The 15,193-nt window shown below is 34.2% G+C and overlaps 3 protein-coding genes across 4 annotated transcripts in view; 2 read left to right on the top strand and 1 right to left on the bottom strand.

Annotated features, from left to right (window-relative positions):
• Ranbp16 (Ran-binding protein 16) overlaps positions 1-176 on the bottom strand; it is a 37,026-nt gene extending 36,850 nt beyond the window's left edge. Inside the window, exon 1 of the mRNA XM_089712780.1 lies at positions 102-176. Within this exon, the coding sequence (XP_089568906.1) occupies positions 102-116 (15 nt within the window). The 5' untranslated portion in view covers positions 117-176. The remainder of the gene's footprint in view (positions 1-101) is intronic.
• A 609-nt stretch (positions 177-785) lies between these two features.
• Positions 786-3,782, top strand: LOC149475863 (uncharacterized). The gene is made up of 2 exons (XM_089712610.1): positions 786-1,025; positions 1,483-3,782. The coding sequence occupies exons 1-2, from the start codon at positions 920-922 to the stop codon at positions 3,780-3,782; spliced, it is 2,406 nt and encodes an 801-aa protein (XP_089568736.1). The 5' UTR covers positions 786-919.
• Positions 3,783-9,326: 5,544 nt separating this feature from the next.
• LOC149475864 (hemolin-like) lies at positions 9,327-14,870 on the top strand. 2 transcript variants are annotated; one of them, XM_089712510.1, is made up of 6 exons: positions 9,327-9,346; positions 9,458-9,511; positions 9,881-10,004; positions 10,422-11,018; positions 13,931-14,133; positions 14,490-14,870. In XM_089712510.1, the coding sequence occupies exons 2-6, from the start codon at positions 9,466-9,468 to the stop codon at positions 14,783-14,785; spliced, it is 1,266 nt and encodes a 421-aa protein (XP_089568636.1). In that variant the 5' UTR covers positions 9,327-9,346; positions 9,458-9,465; the 3' UTR covers positions 14,786-14,870. The 2 variants fall into 2 exon arrangements, with proteins under 2 accessions (XP_089568636.1, XP_089568635.1); XM_089712509.1 differs by having other exon boundaries at positions 9,343-9,363.
• Positions 14,871-15,193: the final 323 nt, after the last annotated feature.

Consider the following 15,193-nt stretch of genomic DNA (forward strand, 5'->3'; position numbering starts at 1 on the left):
GATTCAGAAATAATTTTTTAATCATTTTATATTACCCGCGGTGGTTCAATAAGTTAGAATATTTCGATATCCATGAAAAAATGTATTATTTATGTACTTACTTGTTCTTCAGCCATTTTTGTTATTTTCACGCATTTGATTTGATTTTGATGTAAGTTTTGACGTTTCTTTTTTTTTATCTTGCCGACGGAAACGTTTCATTTCATGATTTTGCGTGTACCTATGTACCTATTTGGGAGACGATAAAGTAAGGATAAAGTACATATTATATTTAATTAAAAAGTATTTTTTTGCTTGCTGCATTCTCTTATTAAGAAAATGGGAAGAAATTTAACATATTGTAGGAAAAGAGTAGTAAATCACAGAATATTTCTATACAGCTGAGTGCATACAGCATTTCATTTTAATCTCGATATTTGTATAGCATATAAATTCAAGAAAATATAAAAAAAACCTACGAAAAAAGAAAATCCATTATGAGTCGGGATAAGGAATCCCGCTTAGGATCCCGCATCATTGTGCGCATCATGATGATTACTTGGTCTGTGACAATGATATTTTCGGGATCATAGATGGTGGAGTGATTTCGCGTTGTGTTTCGCGTGGCCACAGTATGGCGAAACTCGCAGGTTCGAATCCCAACTCACATGATTTATTTTCTTAGGTCTATGTACACAAAAATAATAATTATTCGCCCTCATAATAGATCCTTTTTTTAGATACTGGCTGAAAATCTTTTAAATAATCTATCACAAATACTGAAAATAGAACAATTTTCATGAAGACGTAATATGTGAATTCTATTTTAGTTCTATCAAAATTTATGTAAATCTTTGCCTGTTTTAAATAGATTAATAAAATTAGGAAAATGTAAATTTACATGATTTTATTGGCAAAACAAGAAATTTAATGTATCGAAATGTTGAGAACCACTATATCAAAGATTAAAAAAGTCTGTACGATCGCTATAGTACCTCGTATTCTACAGGGAGAGGCTAAACATGTTCAAAAGAAATTAACCAAAAGTAAGTTTTTATTCTCTTTTCTTTTAGAGATCTCTTATCAGTAGCAGTTGATGGTATGTGCAAAATCCATCGCGCAGAAAGTACAATAATTGGAACTAGGAATCAATCTAATATTTTATACGTTAATTGAGTGGTGCAGAATTACCCTTTTTCTTCCAAGCCTGTATACCCAAATACTTAAAAGAAGTGTGGAGAGTGTCTGTTCTTAAACTTATATCAAAATACCCCTAAGCAATATAGATATATATCCAGAAGATGATATCCTCATAGTCTATGTTCAGTTTTTATACGCGGTACCGTTTATTAAAATTCCAAGATAAAAATTAGCCTCTTAAACATTTAAAAAGAATGTGAAAAATAGCGAAATAAATAGTTATTTTGGCTATTGAATTTTTGATTGTAACATTAGAAACTAACAAAACATAAAACTCATATTAATTTATTCGCTATTTTTCAGATTCCATACTAACATCGCGGGCCGCAAAGAGCACCAGTTCAAACAACTCTGGATCCAAAGATGACACAGAGCACAAAAACCTAGTTGATAAACAACCCATTCACATATTGGAAAAAACAGAAGAAAACTTAAATAAATCTGTAGCGCAAGCTCCAGAAGACAACTCGGAAGAATGTAATCGAATTATAAATAAAATTTTCGAAAATGACCCTGCAGTTGCTAAACCACTAGAACAAGCCACTGTCAACGCAACCACTAAAACTGATCATGAGGAATTGGAACAGAAGATGGAGAAGCTTGAAGAAGCATCTGTAGTGCCATCACCACCTCAATTTGAAGAGCAAAATACACCAAGAGTACTTGGTAACCAGCAAATGTTAAGTACAATGACAGGAAGCGAATTTTCAGAAAGCAAAGGATATGATAGTAGCTTTGATGAACTGGCGAAGAAGTGTCTAAGCGTTCCACCTAACGAAATCGATGAATATATTATAAAAGAACTAAGAAAACATTACGAACAAACCAAGGGAGGAGTTTATGAGGGAACACCAAACGAAAGGTATTATAGCCAAGCGCTATATAATCCTGAAGTTATTCATCTAGGTAAAGTAAATTCCGCTACGAAAGCTGCTAACGTTCTTCATAACTTGGAAAAAGAAGAGGACGAGGACAAGTTTATTCACGTATACAAAGCAGAAATTACCCAACCGTTGCTTTTTGATCTTTTATCGACATACGAAGAGGAGACTGATTTGAACAAACACCAGCTGGAACGGCCAAGTTTTGAAACTCCATTGCTATTGAATCCATACGACAACAATTTGATATTCCCACTTGATGATTATGAACTTAGAAAGGATTTGTTAATCGAAACACCTAAAATAGCAGAAACAATGACTGTTACTGAAGCTGTACAAGAGAGTGATGTTACTAAAAATGAAGCTATGCCTCCCGCAGAAATGGAAATTGAATCTGAACGGCCTGCTATCGGTGAACAGTTACAAGGCACTGTAGCTGGAATAAGCCTTGGTGTTCCCGAGAATATCACAACTCCAGAGAGTTCACACACGTCAAAGATAACTGGTATAGACAAAAGCGCGTTTGTCTATTCACAGCATTCACATCGGCCACCAACAGAACCACCTCCAGATTGGCAGACGCAACTCGGACAACACGGTGATCGACAACCTGTCGTTCCAAATACGTCAATATCAGGAAAATTACCTGAAATGGAAAAGAAACGACGCCAACAAACTTCCGATTCAGCTATTTCGTCGCATCAAAACCTTCACGATCTGTACATGATAGGAATCAGTAACGAAATATCAGATATCCCAGAATTACAAGCAGAAAACATTAGTATGAATATTTTCTCATCTAAATATTTGGAACTTCAAGATGAAGACGAAATATCGGCTTATGTAAGAAGAGATCCTTATACTCATTTCATTATTGAACCAGAACCTAAACAGGAAAAAGAAGAAGTAATATCGAAAGAGGATAGTGTCGAAAAGGTCAGTTCTGACGAGAAAAAGACTGTTGTAAAAGCCCAGAATCTAGAGGATAAGATAGCTGCAGCAACAGGACCGATACCAAACATCAATGAATCTGAGATACCTTTGAAAGAAATGCTAAGAAGAATCCGCGAGCGACATCGCCAAGAACTGTGCCGTGACTTCTTCAAAGAGGCCAGTCAATTTCAATTCTCCACATCTTGCAAACCCAAAGTTCCATTTCCGGGTCCTTGCAAACCTATTCCCAAAGAGAAGCCAAAATCCGAATGCCCACCGCCTCCCAAATGCCCTGAAAAGACAGATCCATGTGCACCGAAAAAAGACAACCCATGCTCAAAATTCACCCAGCTTGGCAACCAAATTTACAATTCCATTTGCTTCATTCGCCTTACCCATTTCAATACTTTCGGCAATGCTCAAACGATGCCCATAATAAATTACCAACCATACAAGCAATACTCCAAGGCAATTTCAACAACTACCTTGCAAATTCATTGCTTGAACGGAGCTTTAAAAGAAAATCCTATTGACGCCTTGGACGTCGACAATATGGAAGATGTTATATTAGCCAGAGATTATGAACCATGGACACCGATCCCTTCCTGGCCGATTCCGAAGAAAGATCAGAAGAAAAAGCTCGTTTGCCCCAAGGATGGTTGCAAGTTGTTACCACCGCCTCCCCTAAACCCAGCTGAAAAAGATAAGCCATGCGTCAGTTTTCCGAAGAAGACATTCTCTTTGGCAGAGTTGTTTGAGCACCAGCCGGTCACAAGCGCTCGGTACTAACCTGGGGCCTTAGACAAAGTAACAATTAAAAAACGATAACGAAGTTAGAAAAGGCAAAAATGTATGGGATTGACATACGCCGCGTTAGATCACGTGGTCTATCTAATGTCAATCCCATACATTTTTCCTTTTCTAACTTCGTTATCGTTTTTTAATTGTTACTTTGTCTACGGGCCCTGTTCTGTCCTGTTAGCAGTTCTGTCGGTTTTTGCTACTTAAATATTATATATTATATGCACTATTACCAATTTATCAGGTATTTTTATTTTAGAATATAGATTGTTAAATCATAATAAATTATCTAATTTCCTTACCTAAGAAGTATGACTGGAGACCATATGCAAAATTATAGTCCTCAATTTTGTTTTATTGTGTGGCAATTGTTGTTGTCTTGGCTACAATTTTTTAAAATTTAATGAAGATTTGACAATATTTGAGCCTAATGAGACATGACACTTAATCCCTGTGAACATTACATTCAAATCGATTCAGCCATCCAACAGATTCCAAATAATAAACGAAAACATGAAATATGCTTTGAGTAAAATTAAAAGTTTATTTTTTTAATGTACCTATTATGTATTGCCAATTTTAAACATGATTTCAAACGTACTTATATGTAAGTAATTTAATGCAAAAACTAACTAATAAAAATTAACTTATCACGTGCTGCATTCTGAATATTAAATAGAAGCAAATAATTGGAGTTTATTTTGTAGGGGAGTCCAGCCATTTTTAGTTTGTAATGCAAATATAAACAGTAAAAAAGTACTAGGAAACTATTCAGAATTGTAATGGCTTTAAAAAATTTTTTCTTGTGCATATATTTTATACTAGCTGTACCGCGCGGTTTCACCAGCATTGCTCCGCTCCTGTTGGACTACGCGTGATGATATATAACCTTCCTCGATAAATCAGCTATCTAACGCCGAAAGAATTTTTGAAATCGGCTTTATAATATTAAGATATTAGTATAGATATTTCATATAGGATTACGAAAAATTATGCAAACAAAACCATATTATACTGATATATATATAAAATAATCTGTCTTTCAGTCATCATTCACGACGTATCAATAAGAACATTCTACAAAACTGCATGGACTAAACCACTATTTGATGTTACCAAACCATACACGACCACAAGATCAGATTCAAAATACGAAAACACAGAAAAACAATACATAGAAGGGACAAAAACTAGTGAAAATATCACAGAAGTAACAGACCAAGGGTTAAAAGACCAGCTTACAAAAAATCAAGATGGTCCCATAAACGTTCTGACTACTTTAATGTGTTGTAAGTGTCCACCACCCCCTAAGTGTCCAGTACCGAAAAAGAAAGAAGAGTGTCCCCCGAAAACGGATCCCTGCGCACCTAAAAAGGATCCCTGTGCACCTAAAAAGGACCCCTGCGCACCTAAAGAGGACCCCTGTGCACCTAAAAAGGATCCCTGTGCACCGAAAGACGATCCCTGTGCTCCAAAGAAACAAGATCCTTGCGTTCCGAAGAAATGTGAACCACGTGCAAAGTTTATCCAGATTTATTTTTGTTTTATTCGATATTTTAATGGATATTTAGATACTTACTTTATACATACCTTAGATTGAAAATGTATCGTAATGGTAATATTGTTAATTTTGATATAATATATTGTTTTGTTGCTATAAAATAAAAGCGTCTTATTGCTATAAAATAAAAGACAAAGGAAAATTATGCCAAACAAGCACCGCAGTTTCCGCTCAACTTCACTCGCTTTTCTTCTCGAAAAACTTCTTCGGGAACCACTCTATTCTATTCGATCTAGGGACAAACAGACAAACAGTGGGAAGCGATTTTGTTTTAACTACCTATACAGGATGAAAATTCGGTCGCGGCATGTAAAGTTTCGAGTCTCCTATTTCTCAAAATTTTCGATCCAGAATTTCAAGTACATATAGCCCTGGAGGGATCGGGCCGTTGAAAACTTCCACACTGTAGATATAGTGATAGTTTTCCGGTAAACTTCACCCAATGACCTTAGCACAGAGTAGGTACATTAAAAATACGGGACTACAGTACGGGACCGTATACAGTATACTCGTTCACAAAATAAAAGGTTTTATGTCCATGAAGTTTTATTTTTTACCGATCTAAACATTCTGAATGTAGGTAATTCAATTATTCATTCATGGGTACCACCCACTCGGCTAAGTGTTGTGCTCACAGGTTGTGCATAATGGTTTTTTCATATTGTCCGTAATTGGTCCGTAATAAGAAGGTCATAACTCATAAGTATAGTCCTAATGTAAAAAACTTACAACCACCTAACCAATATTATACATAAATGCAAAAGCGATAAAATCACAATGTTTTTCCAAAAGTGGGAATCGAACCCATTTGTCAATGTACCTACCTAATTACTTACTTACCTATAAATATAAAAATTTGTTTGCTGCTTTCCAAACCGGTGGTTAATGTCATGAGTCATGACTATTCTAAAAGAAGTAGACATAAGTGCTTCTATAAAAGTGTTGTAGATTGAATATTTAAGAACATCATTCGCTTTAAGGAAGGTCAGTTAAAATTAATCAGGCAGATAGTGTGTCTATAAATATATCATCACGAAGAAACGGTAACAGGAAAATGATTATGAAGATAAACAACTATAAGTTTATCTATTACCTACCTATTACTGTGCTATTAGCATAATATTATAATGTCAACATGTATGGGTTCTAATGTTATCACTTGCACAATGATCCGTGCAAATTCATTGAGATTTTCATTTGAAAACCATGCTTCATTTGTATAATTGTATTGAAATATTTATTGCTAAGATTACTGTTAAAGTAAGTATAGTAAAGAATAGCATACAAATCATAAAGAAATTACAGAAAAGAAAAAATACCTAACTACTATCTTGCGGTGGGATTCGAACAGGACAGGGGTCCTCCCTGGTTTTTCGATATAAAACTGAAAATCTAATTTATACAAATAATTCCAAATGAACATTCTTTCTTCAGTCGATAAGCATTACTCCGTCTAACGCAGTCGGATAAAACAACAAATAAATAGGTTCAATGTACCTCCATTCGAAGCTTGATGCGCAGTATGTTTAACTACACTTACATTGTAAAGCGGAAAAAGTATTTTTTAAAGAATAAACACAAAACTGTAGAACCAATTATTATATTAAAATATATTATACTAGCGGTCCGCCCCAGCTTCGCCCGTGGTACATATTTCGCAATAAAAGGTAGCCTATGTTCTTTCTCAGGATCTAAAGATTGTCTGTGCCAAATTTCATCAAAATCGGTTAAGAGGTTTATGCGTGAAAACAATACATACATACATAATAATTACATAATTACACACTTTTCCTCTTTATAATATTATTAGTATAGATATAGATTATTTAGGAAGTGTAGGCAGGCTAAATTATATTTAGAACAAAAACTAAGTTTCGTCCGTCTGCAAAATATAATATGTAGTTAGATAGATTGTAGTGTACCTACTTAGTTTAAACTTTACAAAAAGCCCATAGTTCAATGATTTTACAAATAATTTAATAGTTAAGTAAGTAGTAAGATAAGTAACTAATTTAATTTTTATTTATTACTTATTTTATACACATTTTATTAACACATCATATGTTCGTCACACTGGACTGCGCTCCTATCTATAGGTACTAATATTATGCGCTAATCTCAGGAACTACTGGTCCGATTCAAAAAATTCTAGGTGTTAGATAGCCCATTTATCGAGGAAGGCTATAAGCTAATTATATATGTGCTATTATTATGCTAAGACGCAGAAGCGGAGCCTTGAGGGTGAAACCGCGGAGCACAGCTAGTTATTTTATAACCCAGATATTAAAAACCTACAACCTAAAAATATATGACCATCCAGGTGGAGCCGGGTGAGCAGCTAGTCCTATATTTGGTGTTCAATAAGGAAAATTGTTGTTTATTCAATATGTTTGCTCATATGCGGGCAGAGGGTATAAGGTGATTCCCTCAGCGAAATAAAATGCAGATAATGTACGAGACATGATTAAATTACGATACAAATATTATGTAGATTTTAAGGTAAGACCAAATTACATGGTCCATTTATTTTTAATGCCACCGAGAGAAAGTACTCTTAATACTGTAGTTCGAAAATTTTATTCAAATTTATGTTTGAATAGAACGAAAACATCATTCAAAGATGTGCAAAATATTACTTGCTACTCTTATGAATCGATACAATTAAAATAATTTGTTAAAATTATGTTATGTAGGTATTCTGATAACACTTAAAATTCAAATGAGAGGAACACCATGAAATGTGGACTTTTGGTTAAATTTTAAGCAATTTATACTCAAAACGGTCAAGCAAACAAACAAATTCTTTAGCTTTGTAATATACAGGGTGTCCCAAAAAGAAGTGATAAGTACATACTGAAGCTGGGAGTTAGAGGACCAAGAGCATCTACTTATAATTCACGTCACCTTAAAAAATCTCATTTTACTCGGCGACAGGTGAAAAATTGAAAAAAAAAACGTTATTACTCCGAAATCACGAAAAATCGCATAACATACATGGGGGTGATTCAGATAGCCCTTTTTCTAGGTTCTCTACCTTCCAGCTTCAGTAGTGCCTACTACTTACTAGGTGAATGAAATTCACATGAGTATCCTAACTTTGATATCGGCTAAAATTATTTGTCGTAAAAAGAAATATAATGCAAATCATGTTATTTTACTGTAGGTATATTATTAGCGGAAAAAACAAAGACTATCGAATTAGTTTTCCCTAGAATTACATTACCTACTAAAGGTGAATAATACAATCTATGATAAAATGGAGTGAAACATAAAGACTCGGTCGTATAAAGAGAGGTATTTTGTTTCCATCTAATCTAAATAGCATTATAATTTAAGAGAAAAACAATACTATAGTAACTAAGTCTGTATTATTTATTTATTATGTACACTGCCTGTTCCAGCGGTTTCTCATACCTAAGTACATAATTACGGGCAAAGACTTCCATAAGTTCATTTAGGAAAATATCATAAATATACAATTAATATTGATAACTAAAAGTTGAACAACAGCGAGCAGTTTTTACTCTTGTTTAATCAGCCGAAAACGTGCAAAAATATAGAAAATGTTAGTTACTCTTTTCCACTTTTCGCGAAAATTGCGGGACATATGCAAACAACGCGGAACTAGGTACATCCAGATTCCAGCATTGTGGGACGGTTTACCGCCTGAGATACTCATGAAATTATTGTACTGTCATCGGTCCTTGATAAGTGTACAAAGTTTGAATTAAATATCCTTAAATTAATCTATGATTTTTAAATTATAATAATATTTACGTTATTTTTTCTTGTTGCGATAAGCGACTATTATCAAGGAAAAATAAAATTATATCAATCTATATGAAACACGCTTTAACCGCAGGTACGTGTCGCCTGTAATAGGTAAATCGTGGTACTTTACAGAGACAATTCCTCGTATGACTCCACAAAAGCACATATAAATACAACACATCCCTTGCATCATTGCATTTCCCGCCAAGACGTAACACGGGTACGTGCACAGATAACGTAAATATTTATTATCTGTTTATGTATTTAATAAATTGTACTTTTTTGTTTTCCTCGATAAACGTTCTTTTGATTTGATTTTTTTTAATTGTAGAGGGAACGATGGCGATTTCTTATGGCATTATTATTGTGGCGTGTGTTGTTTTATGTAAGTAATTTTAATTTCAATTATTTTTTCAGTTAATTTTTTAATTTGAATCTATTGAAGCAATTTTTGTTACATAAATTCTTTTATTTTATAACATTCAAATTTCAATAAGAAATTTTTAAAAGAAGTCAGACGTACAACCACAGTGGAAGATGCAGGTTCGAATCCCGCCGCGTGATCGATGTTTTTCTATTATATAATAACTTCTCATTAAGCTTCTCATAAAATAAATATCGTCAAAATCACTTAGAACCTCAGTTGAAAGTACTGGGATTATTAATCTTTAAAAAAATAAAACAAAAATTTGAAATGATAACTCGACACGTTATAGGCACAGTAATATTATACTTACTATTTTTTTTTACACAGGCACAGCAATGCCCGCTGAAAAGCTTCCCGTTTTGAAGGACGCGCCGAGTCAGATTCTTTTTACTAGTGGAAATCCTTTTACACTCGAATGCAGGCTTATTGGAGAAAATGCTGATGGAGTCACGTAAGTAGCAGTATATTTTTAATCTACGGTGAAAACGAAAATAGGCTTTTTTCGAGAACGAGTAACAAATGCCCTAAATTTTTTTTTTTAATCTATATTTAAGGATCTTAGTCGGAAGTCGATTATGTCGCTCCGTATGTCCTCAAAAACATGAAATTAGTTCTGATTTAAATACACATTGACATTATCTAGCTGCCCTAAAATTTATTACAGCAATACTTAGCAGCAGTATATTTCTGTTAAATAATAAAAATTTGAAAAATACCAGGCGTTTACAAAAATATTGCCTGTGGCTCTCAGTATTTTCTTTCTCTTTCCACCTACTCATATTACTGGTAAAAAAATGTGTACTACAGCATTGCTCTATTAGCAGTTAGCACTATCCAGTTAATAGGTAAATAATTATATACTTAACAGGTTTAGCTGGCTTAAAGATGGCAGTCCGCTAACCATAAACAACAATGAGGTCACCCAACGTCAGGGAGAAGGAAGCCTTGTGTTCCTCCGACCAAACGATAATGTCTCTGGCACCTACCGCTGCCTTGCCTCATCCGAAGCGGGCCAAGCGTCAACCAGACCGATAAACGTCAGAAAAGCATACATAAACCCATCCAAAACAAACCTACAAAAACTGAAGCCAACAGACGGCAAACCGTTCAAAATGGACTGTACCATCCCAGATGCGTATCCTATACCAAAGATATCCTGGCAATACCAACTGATAACTGACTCTGGAGTGTCCAATGACGTCATGGATCCACGCATTACTATGGCCCCTGAAGGCACTCTATACGTGACCAGCGCCGCGAAATCGGACGCCAATAAAAACTTCAAATATGTCTGCATAGCGAATACTCCAGCAGAGAGAAATGGGGTGGTTTTAGCAGAATATGTGATAGAGGAAGTCCTGGAAAATTCGAATCCAGATAATGAAGTGTCTGAACTGTATGCGAGTAAGGACATGACGGTGAAAGCTGGGGAGATGACCTATTTGTATTGCATCTTTGGTGGCATGTGAGTATCGTTTTGTTCTCTAATGAAATTATAATTTTCTTACGGAATGCGAGGTATTTGACTCGTCTTTTGAAGTGTCAATACCTACCGTCTGGAATCTTGCTAAAGAAGTTTCACTTCTGACACGTGTGCTCGGCACATACGCTCTTTTTTTATAATAACTTGAGGTAAATGCCATTACTATGAAATCCTGCCTGAACTTGAAACGTAAATATTTGCTTCAATTAACACAAATTAATTAAATTTAAATGAAAATATTACGAAAATAAAATATAATAGGGGTAAAATAGAGTATGTTGGATACCTTATATGAATGGAGGACTACTACATGTTATAAAACAAAGACTTCCGCATCTGTATGTCTGTTCGCGATAAACTCAAAAACTACTGCACCAATTTTCATCCAGTTTTCAACAATGGGTAGCGTGGTTCTCGAGGAAGGTCTGAATTTTGGTACCTACTTCACTACATAGTATAAAACAAAGTCTTAAATCTTTAAAACTACGTAAAGGATAGATAAAAGTTATTCAAGAGGAAGTAGTATATTATTGATTAGTTTTTAGACAAGCAGGTATTGTTTAAATTAATTAGAGAACGAAGTCGCCGGTAAATATTTTCTTTATAGATAAGTAAACATCTATTTCTATAGCTCTATTTAAACTATGCGTGAAATTTCATTATCTTTGCTTCATAGTTTATCTAGAATAGTTAACAATAATAAGGAAAATATTCTATTTAACCCCTCTTATGTGTAATGACATTTTCGCGATTTTCGCAAACGGTGGCAACCGGGAGCCGGTTGGTCAACAGACAGCGAAATTTTGAGATAGACTTTTACTGTAACTCGATTTTCTCCGTATCTAGTACGAATTAAGTTAATTCAAGTTATAAATCTTATTGTCAATTGAATAATCTTTATTCACTTTCAACCATTTCTATATAAATACTCAATCAAAGCTAACATAGAACTTTCAACATAGGGTACTGTGATATTTAGATAAGTTTCGGTTATAATTTGAATTAAAACAACATTTGGAAGTAATTAAGACATTTTATTTACAACTTATCACATTAGGTTTAAAATAAAACACAAAATTCAAGTGCCACCATACAAATTTTTTACACAACACACGATCTTAATATCGTCACAAAAAACCGCCACTTGAACGAGTCATCAAAAGTGGGTATCGTATTTCAACCTTATTTTAAATGACGCATGCCGATATGGACACGATGTTTTGTTTATTAGAAACTTAAGTTTATAAACTATGTATTACGAAAGCATCGCAGCACTATATTATATATATCTTGAGTAGGAGTTAAACAAAAATGGGTCAAAAATTTGGGTCAAAAATTACGTACATTTAAAAACATAGTTTTTGGAAAAAATATTGCAACTAACGGAACTTTAAGACATTTTCTAAGATTTAGATAGATTCAAGCATCAAAACAAATCAACAAAACAGTACAGTTCTAGGAAATATTTCAAGATATAAGTTGTTAAAAGTAGCAAAAAATTTTTCATTTTGGTACCTGGAGGCTATAAAAGTATGGATACGACTTTTCGTAAAACATAATATTTTCAAGGTATGACTCTTATTAGATGTGTTTGTTTTTTACTATCATACATTCAAAACATCTATTCTGGTCATATTTCGGTAATGTCGCAGTCAGCAATAAATTAAAATTTTAATGCATACAAAAATATTCCTGAGGCATATCCATACTTAGGTAGCATCCTAAAAATACGCAATCTGTTGACGCACCGGCTCCCGGTGGATACAACGTAGTATCGTATTTCACTACATATTTTCATGTTTTTGAAACAAATATAATGCTACCCTATGAAATATATCAAAACTAAGTAGTTTTACGTTTTAGATTTAACATCAACTTGCCTTTTTATCCATTTCTGGCTGAAATATAACGATAATAAAATCGCTATCACGCGTTCGACCTTGCACATGCTGATAGTTACAGACCGATTTTTAGTGAAAATTAACAGAACTATTATATAATTAGTATAAATAATCAATATTTAATAACCCATCCATCGTTGCTTTTAATATTCAGCGAATCACTTTAAGATTAGTACAAGTTTTCACCAAAACAAAAATACGTAGTCACCACGTGCGATGACGGAGTTTTGAATGACGCTAGTTTAAATTTTTTTCACTAGCGCTGCGCAAGTTTTGGCGTCACTAGCCGGCCTGTTTCTTCTTTAAGCATTTGTAATGTGTTAGAAAGGATAGGTTGATATACAATGACGTTGTTTATAGTAAAAACAAAACACTCGAACCCTCACCGGCCCCCGGTTGTTCAACATACACGGCTAAAATGTGACACCGCCGGGAGCCGGTGGTTCAACATACAAGGGGTTAACTATAAATTTTACGACTTAGTTTTACGTGCTTGAGTACGTTACTATTTTACTGATATGATTGATTAATTTTAATAAGGTGAAGCCCCGAGAATATTTAAATGTGTATTGTGTCATCCTTTTTTATTGTTTTTTTTTTGTCAATGACAGATTGACATTTGCAATCATTTTGCCGCCAAAAGATGCAAAAGAAATTTTCAAATTTCTATTCAAATTGGAATAACGCCTAGTAAAATTATTCGTTAACCATTACATATTTGCGACACTTTTTCTTCACTATTTTATGCTGTTGCGTATATCAAAACGACTGGCCTGTTTAATTTTATATTGATAAATTTTATGTGTCCCTGTCCTATGTACCTAGTATACTTAATTGCTTAAATCTTACCACAGAAACCACGCAATTTAAAGGGGTTTTTTTAAAGATCTAAGAATACATAGGGAAAGATAGCGGAAGCGATTTTGTTTAATACTATGCATAGTGATGAGTATAAATTGTGATGATGATTAGACTTCTATTGTCTATTCCCAGTCCTCTAGCCCACCCAGACTGGTTCAAAGATGGCGTCGACGTCAACGGCAGTCCCAATGATAGAATCACGCGATACAACCGTAGTAAGGGCAAGCGACTCCTCATCCGTGATGTCTGGCTGACTGACGCTGGCTCTTATAAGTGTGTCGCTGATAATGGCAAGGGAAAGGCGAAGGAACATACTATGAAGCTGAGTGTTGTTGGTAAGTAAAAAAAATATTTGAAAGAAATAGAAATAATATTACTATATAAAAAAGTTTTGGACATTACTTTTTGATGAAATTGCCGAATATACAAAGTATAGAATGTTCGAATTAAATTACGATGTTATTATTTATCAATCATAATACAAAAGTTGCAACCATAGATATAGCAAACCATTTTCTTGGAAAAGTTTGTTATTTAACTACCTATCGAAATATTGTTTTTGCATTTTCGTACAGATAAGATATTTTCTTGAATTCCTGTGTGATATGGGGCTTTTTCCATCTGTTTTTTTATACGTTCTCTACCAAGGAGGCTGTATTCATCACCTTATATAATCTGTTTCATTTTACAGCCGCCCCAAAAGCTGAAGCCATGCCATCTACATTTACAAAGGGACAAACAGGCAAAGACATAACAATCCAATGCCACGTGGCCGGTGTACCAGCACCTCGTCTCCAATGGACGTATAACGCTCAACCTTTACAAGCAAATAACAAAATTATCATTAACGAAATTACCAAAGGAAATCTGACAGTTGCCGATTTGACAATCACCGGGGCAAAGACAACAGACAAGGGTTATTATGGCTGTCAAGCTGAAAACCAATATGGCGCACTGTATTCAGAAACGTTGGTTGTGGTGTCCTAAAACATTTTAATGTTGTATTGTTTTCAATTATCTTCTGTGTAGTAGTGTAGTGTATTTTTTATAATGCTTTGGTTGATATGAATAAATTTTACTTAAGTATCTGTGTACTGTTTTTTACGCATTCTTGTCTCAATGGTTAATTAATAATATATAATGAAGAATTTAAGACTGTCCGAATAAGAAGGCTTTGAGATCTACTTCATGCGTTACAAAATTGGTATTAGTCAAACACTGTAATAATATATTCCACCCTAAGATTCCATCTATTAGAGTATAGCTAATGGATCTTAACTTGACGATGGTTCTGAAGTTAGTCTTGTCACATGACATCAAAGCCAATATTATAAATGCGCACATAAATGCGAAAGTTCGTTTGTTTCTTTGTTCGTCGGCCTTTCATTTACGACG

Source organism: Colias philodice, chromosome 29, assembly GCF_061535455.1.
Source record: "Colias philodice isolate Cphi_HAF_F1 chromosome 29, ilColPhil1 Martin Lab GWU primary, whole genome shotgun sequence".
Taxonomy (NCBI): domain Eukaryota; kingdom Metazoa; phylum Arthropoda; class Insecta; order Lepidoptera; family Pieridae; genus Colias; species Colias philodice.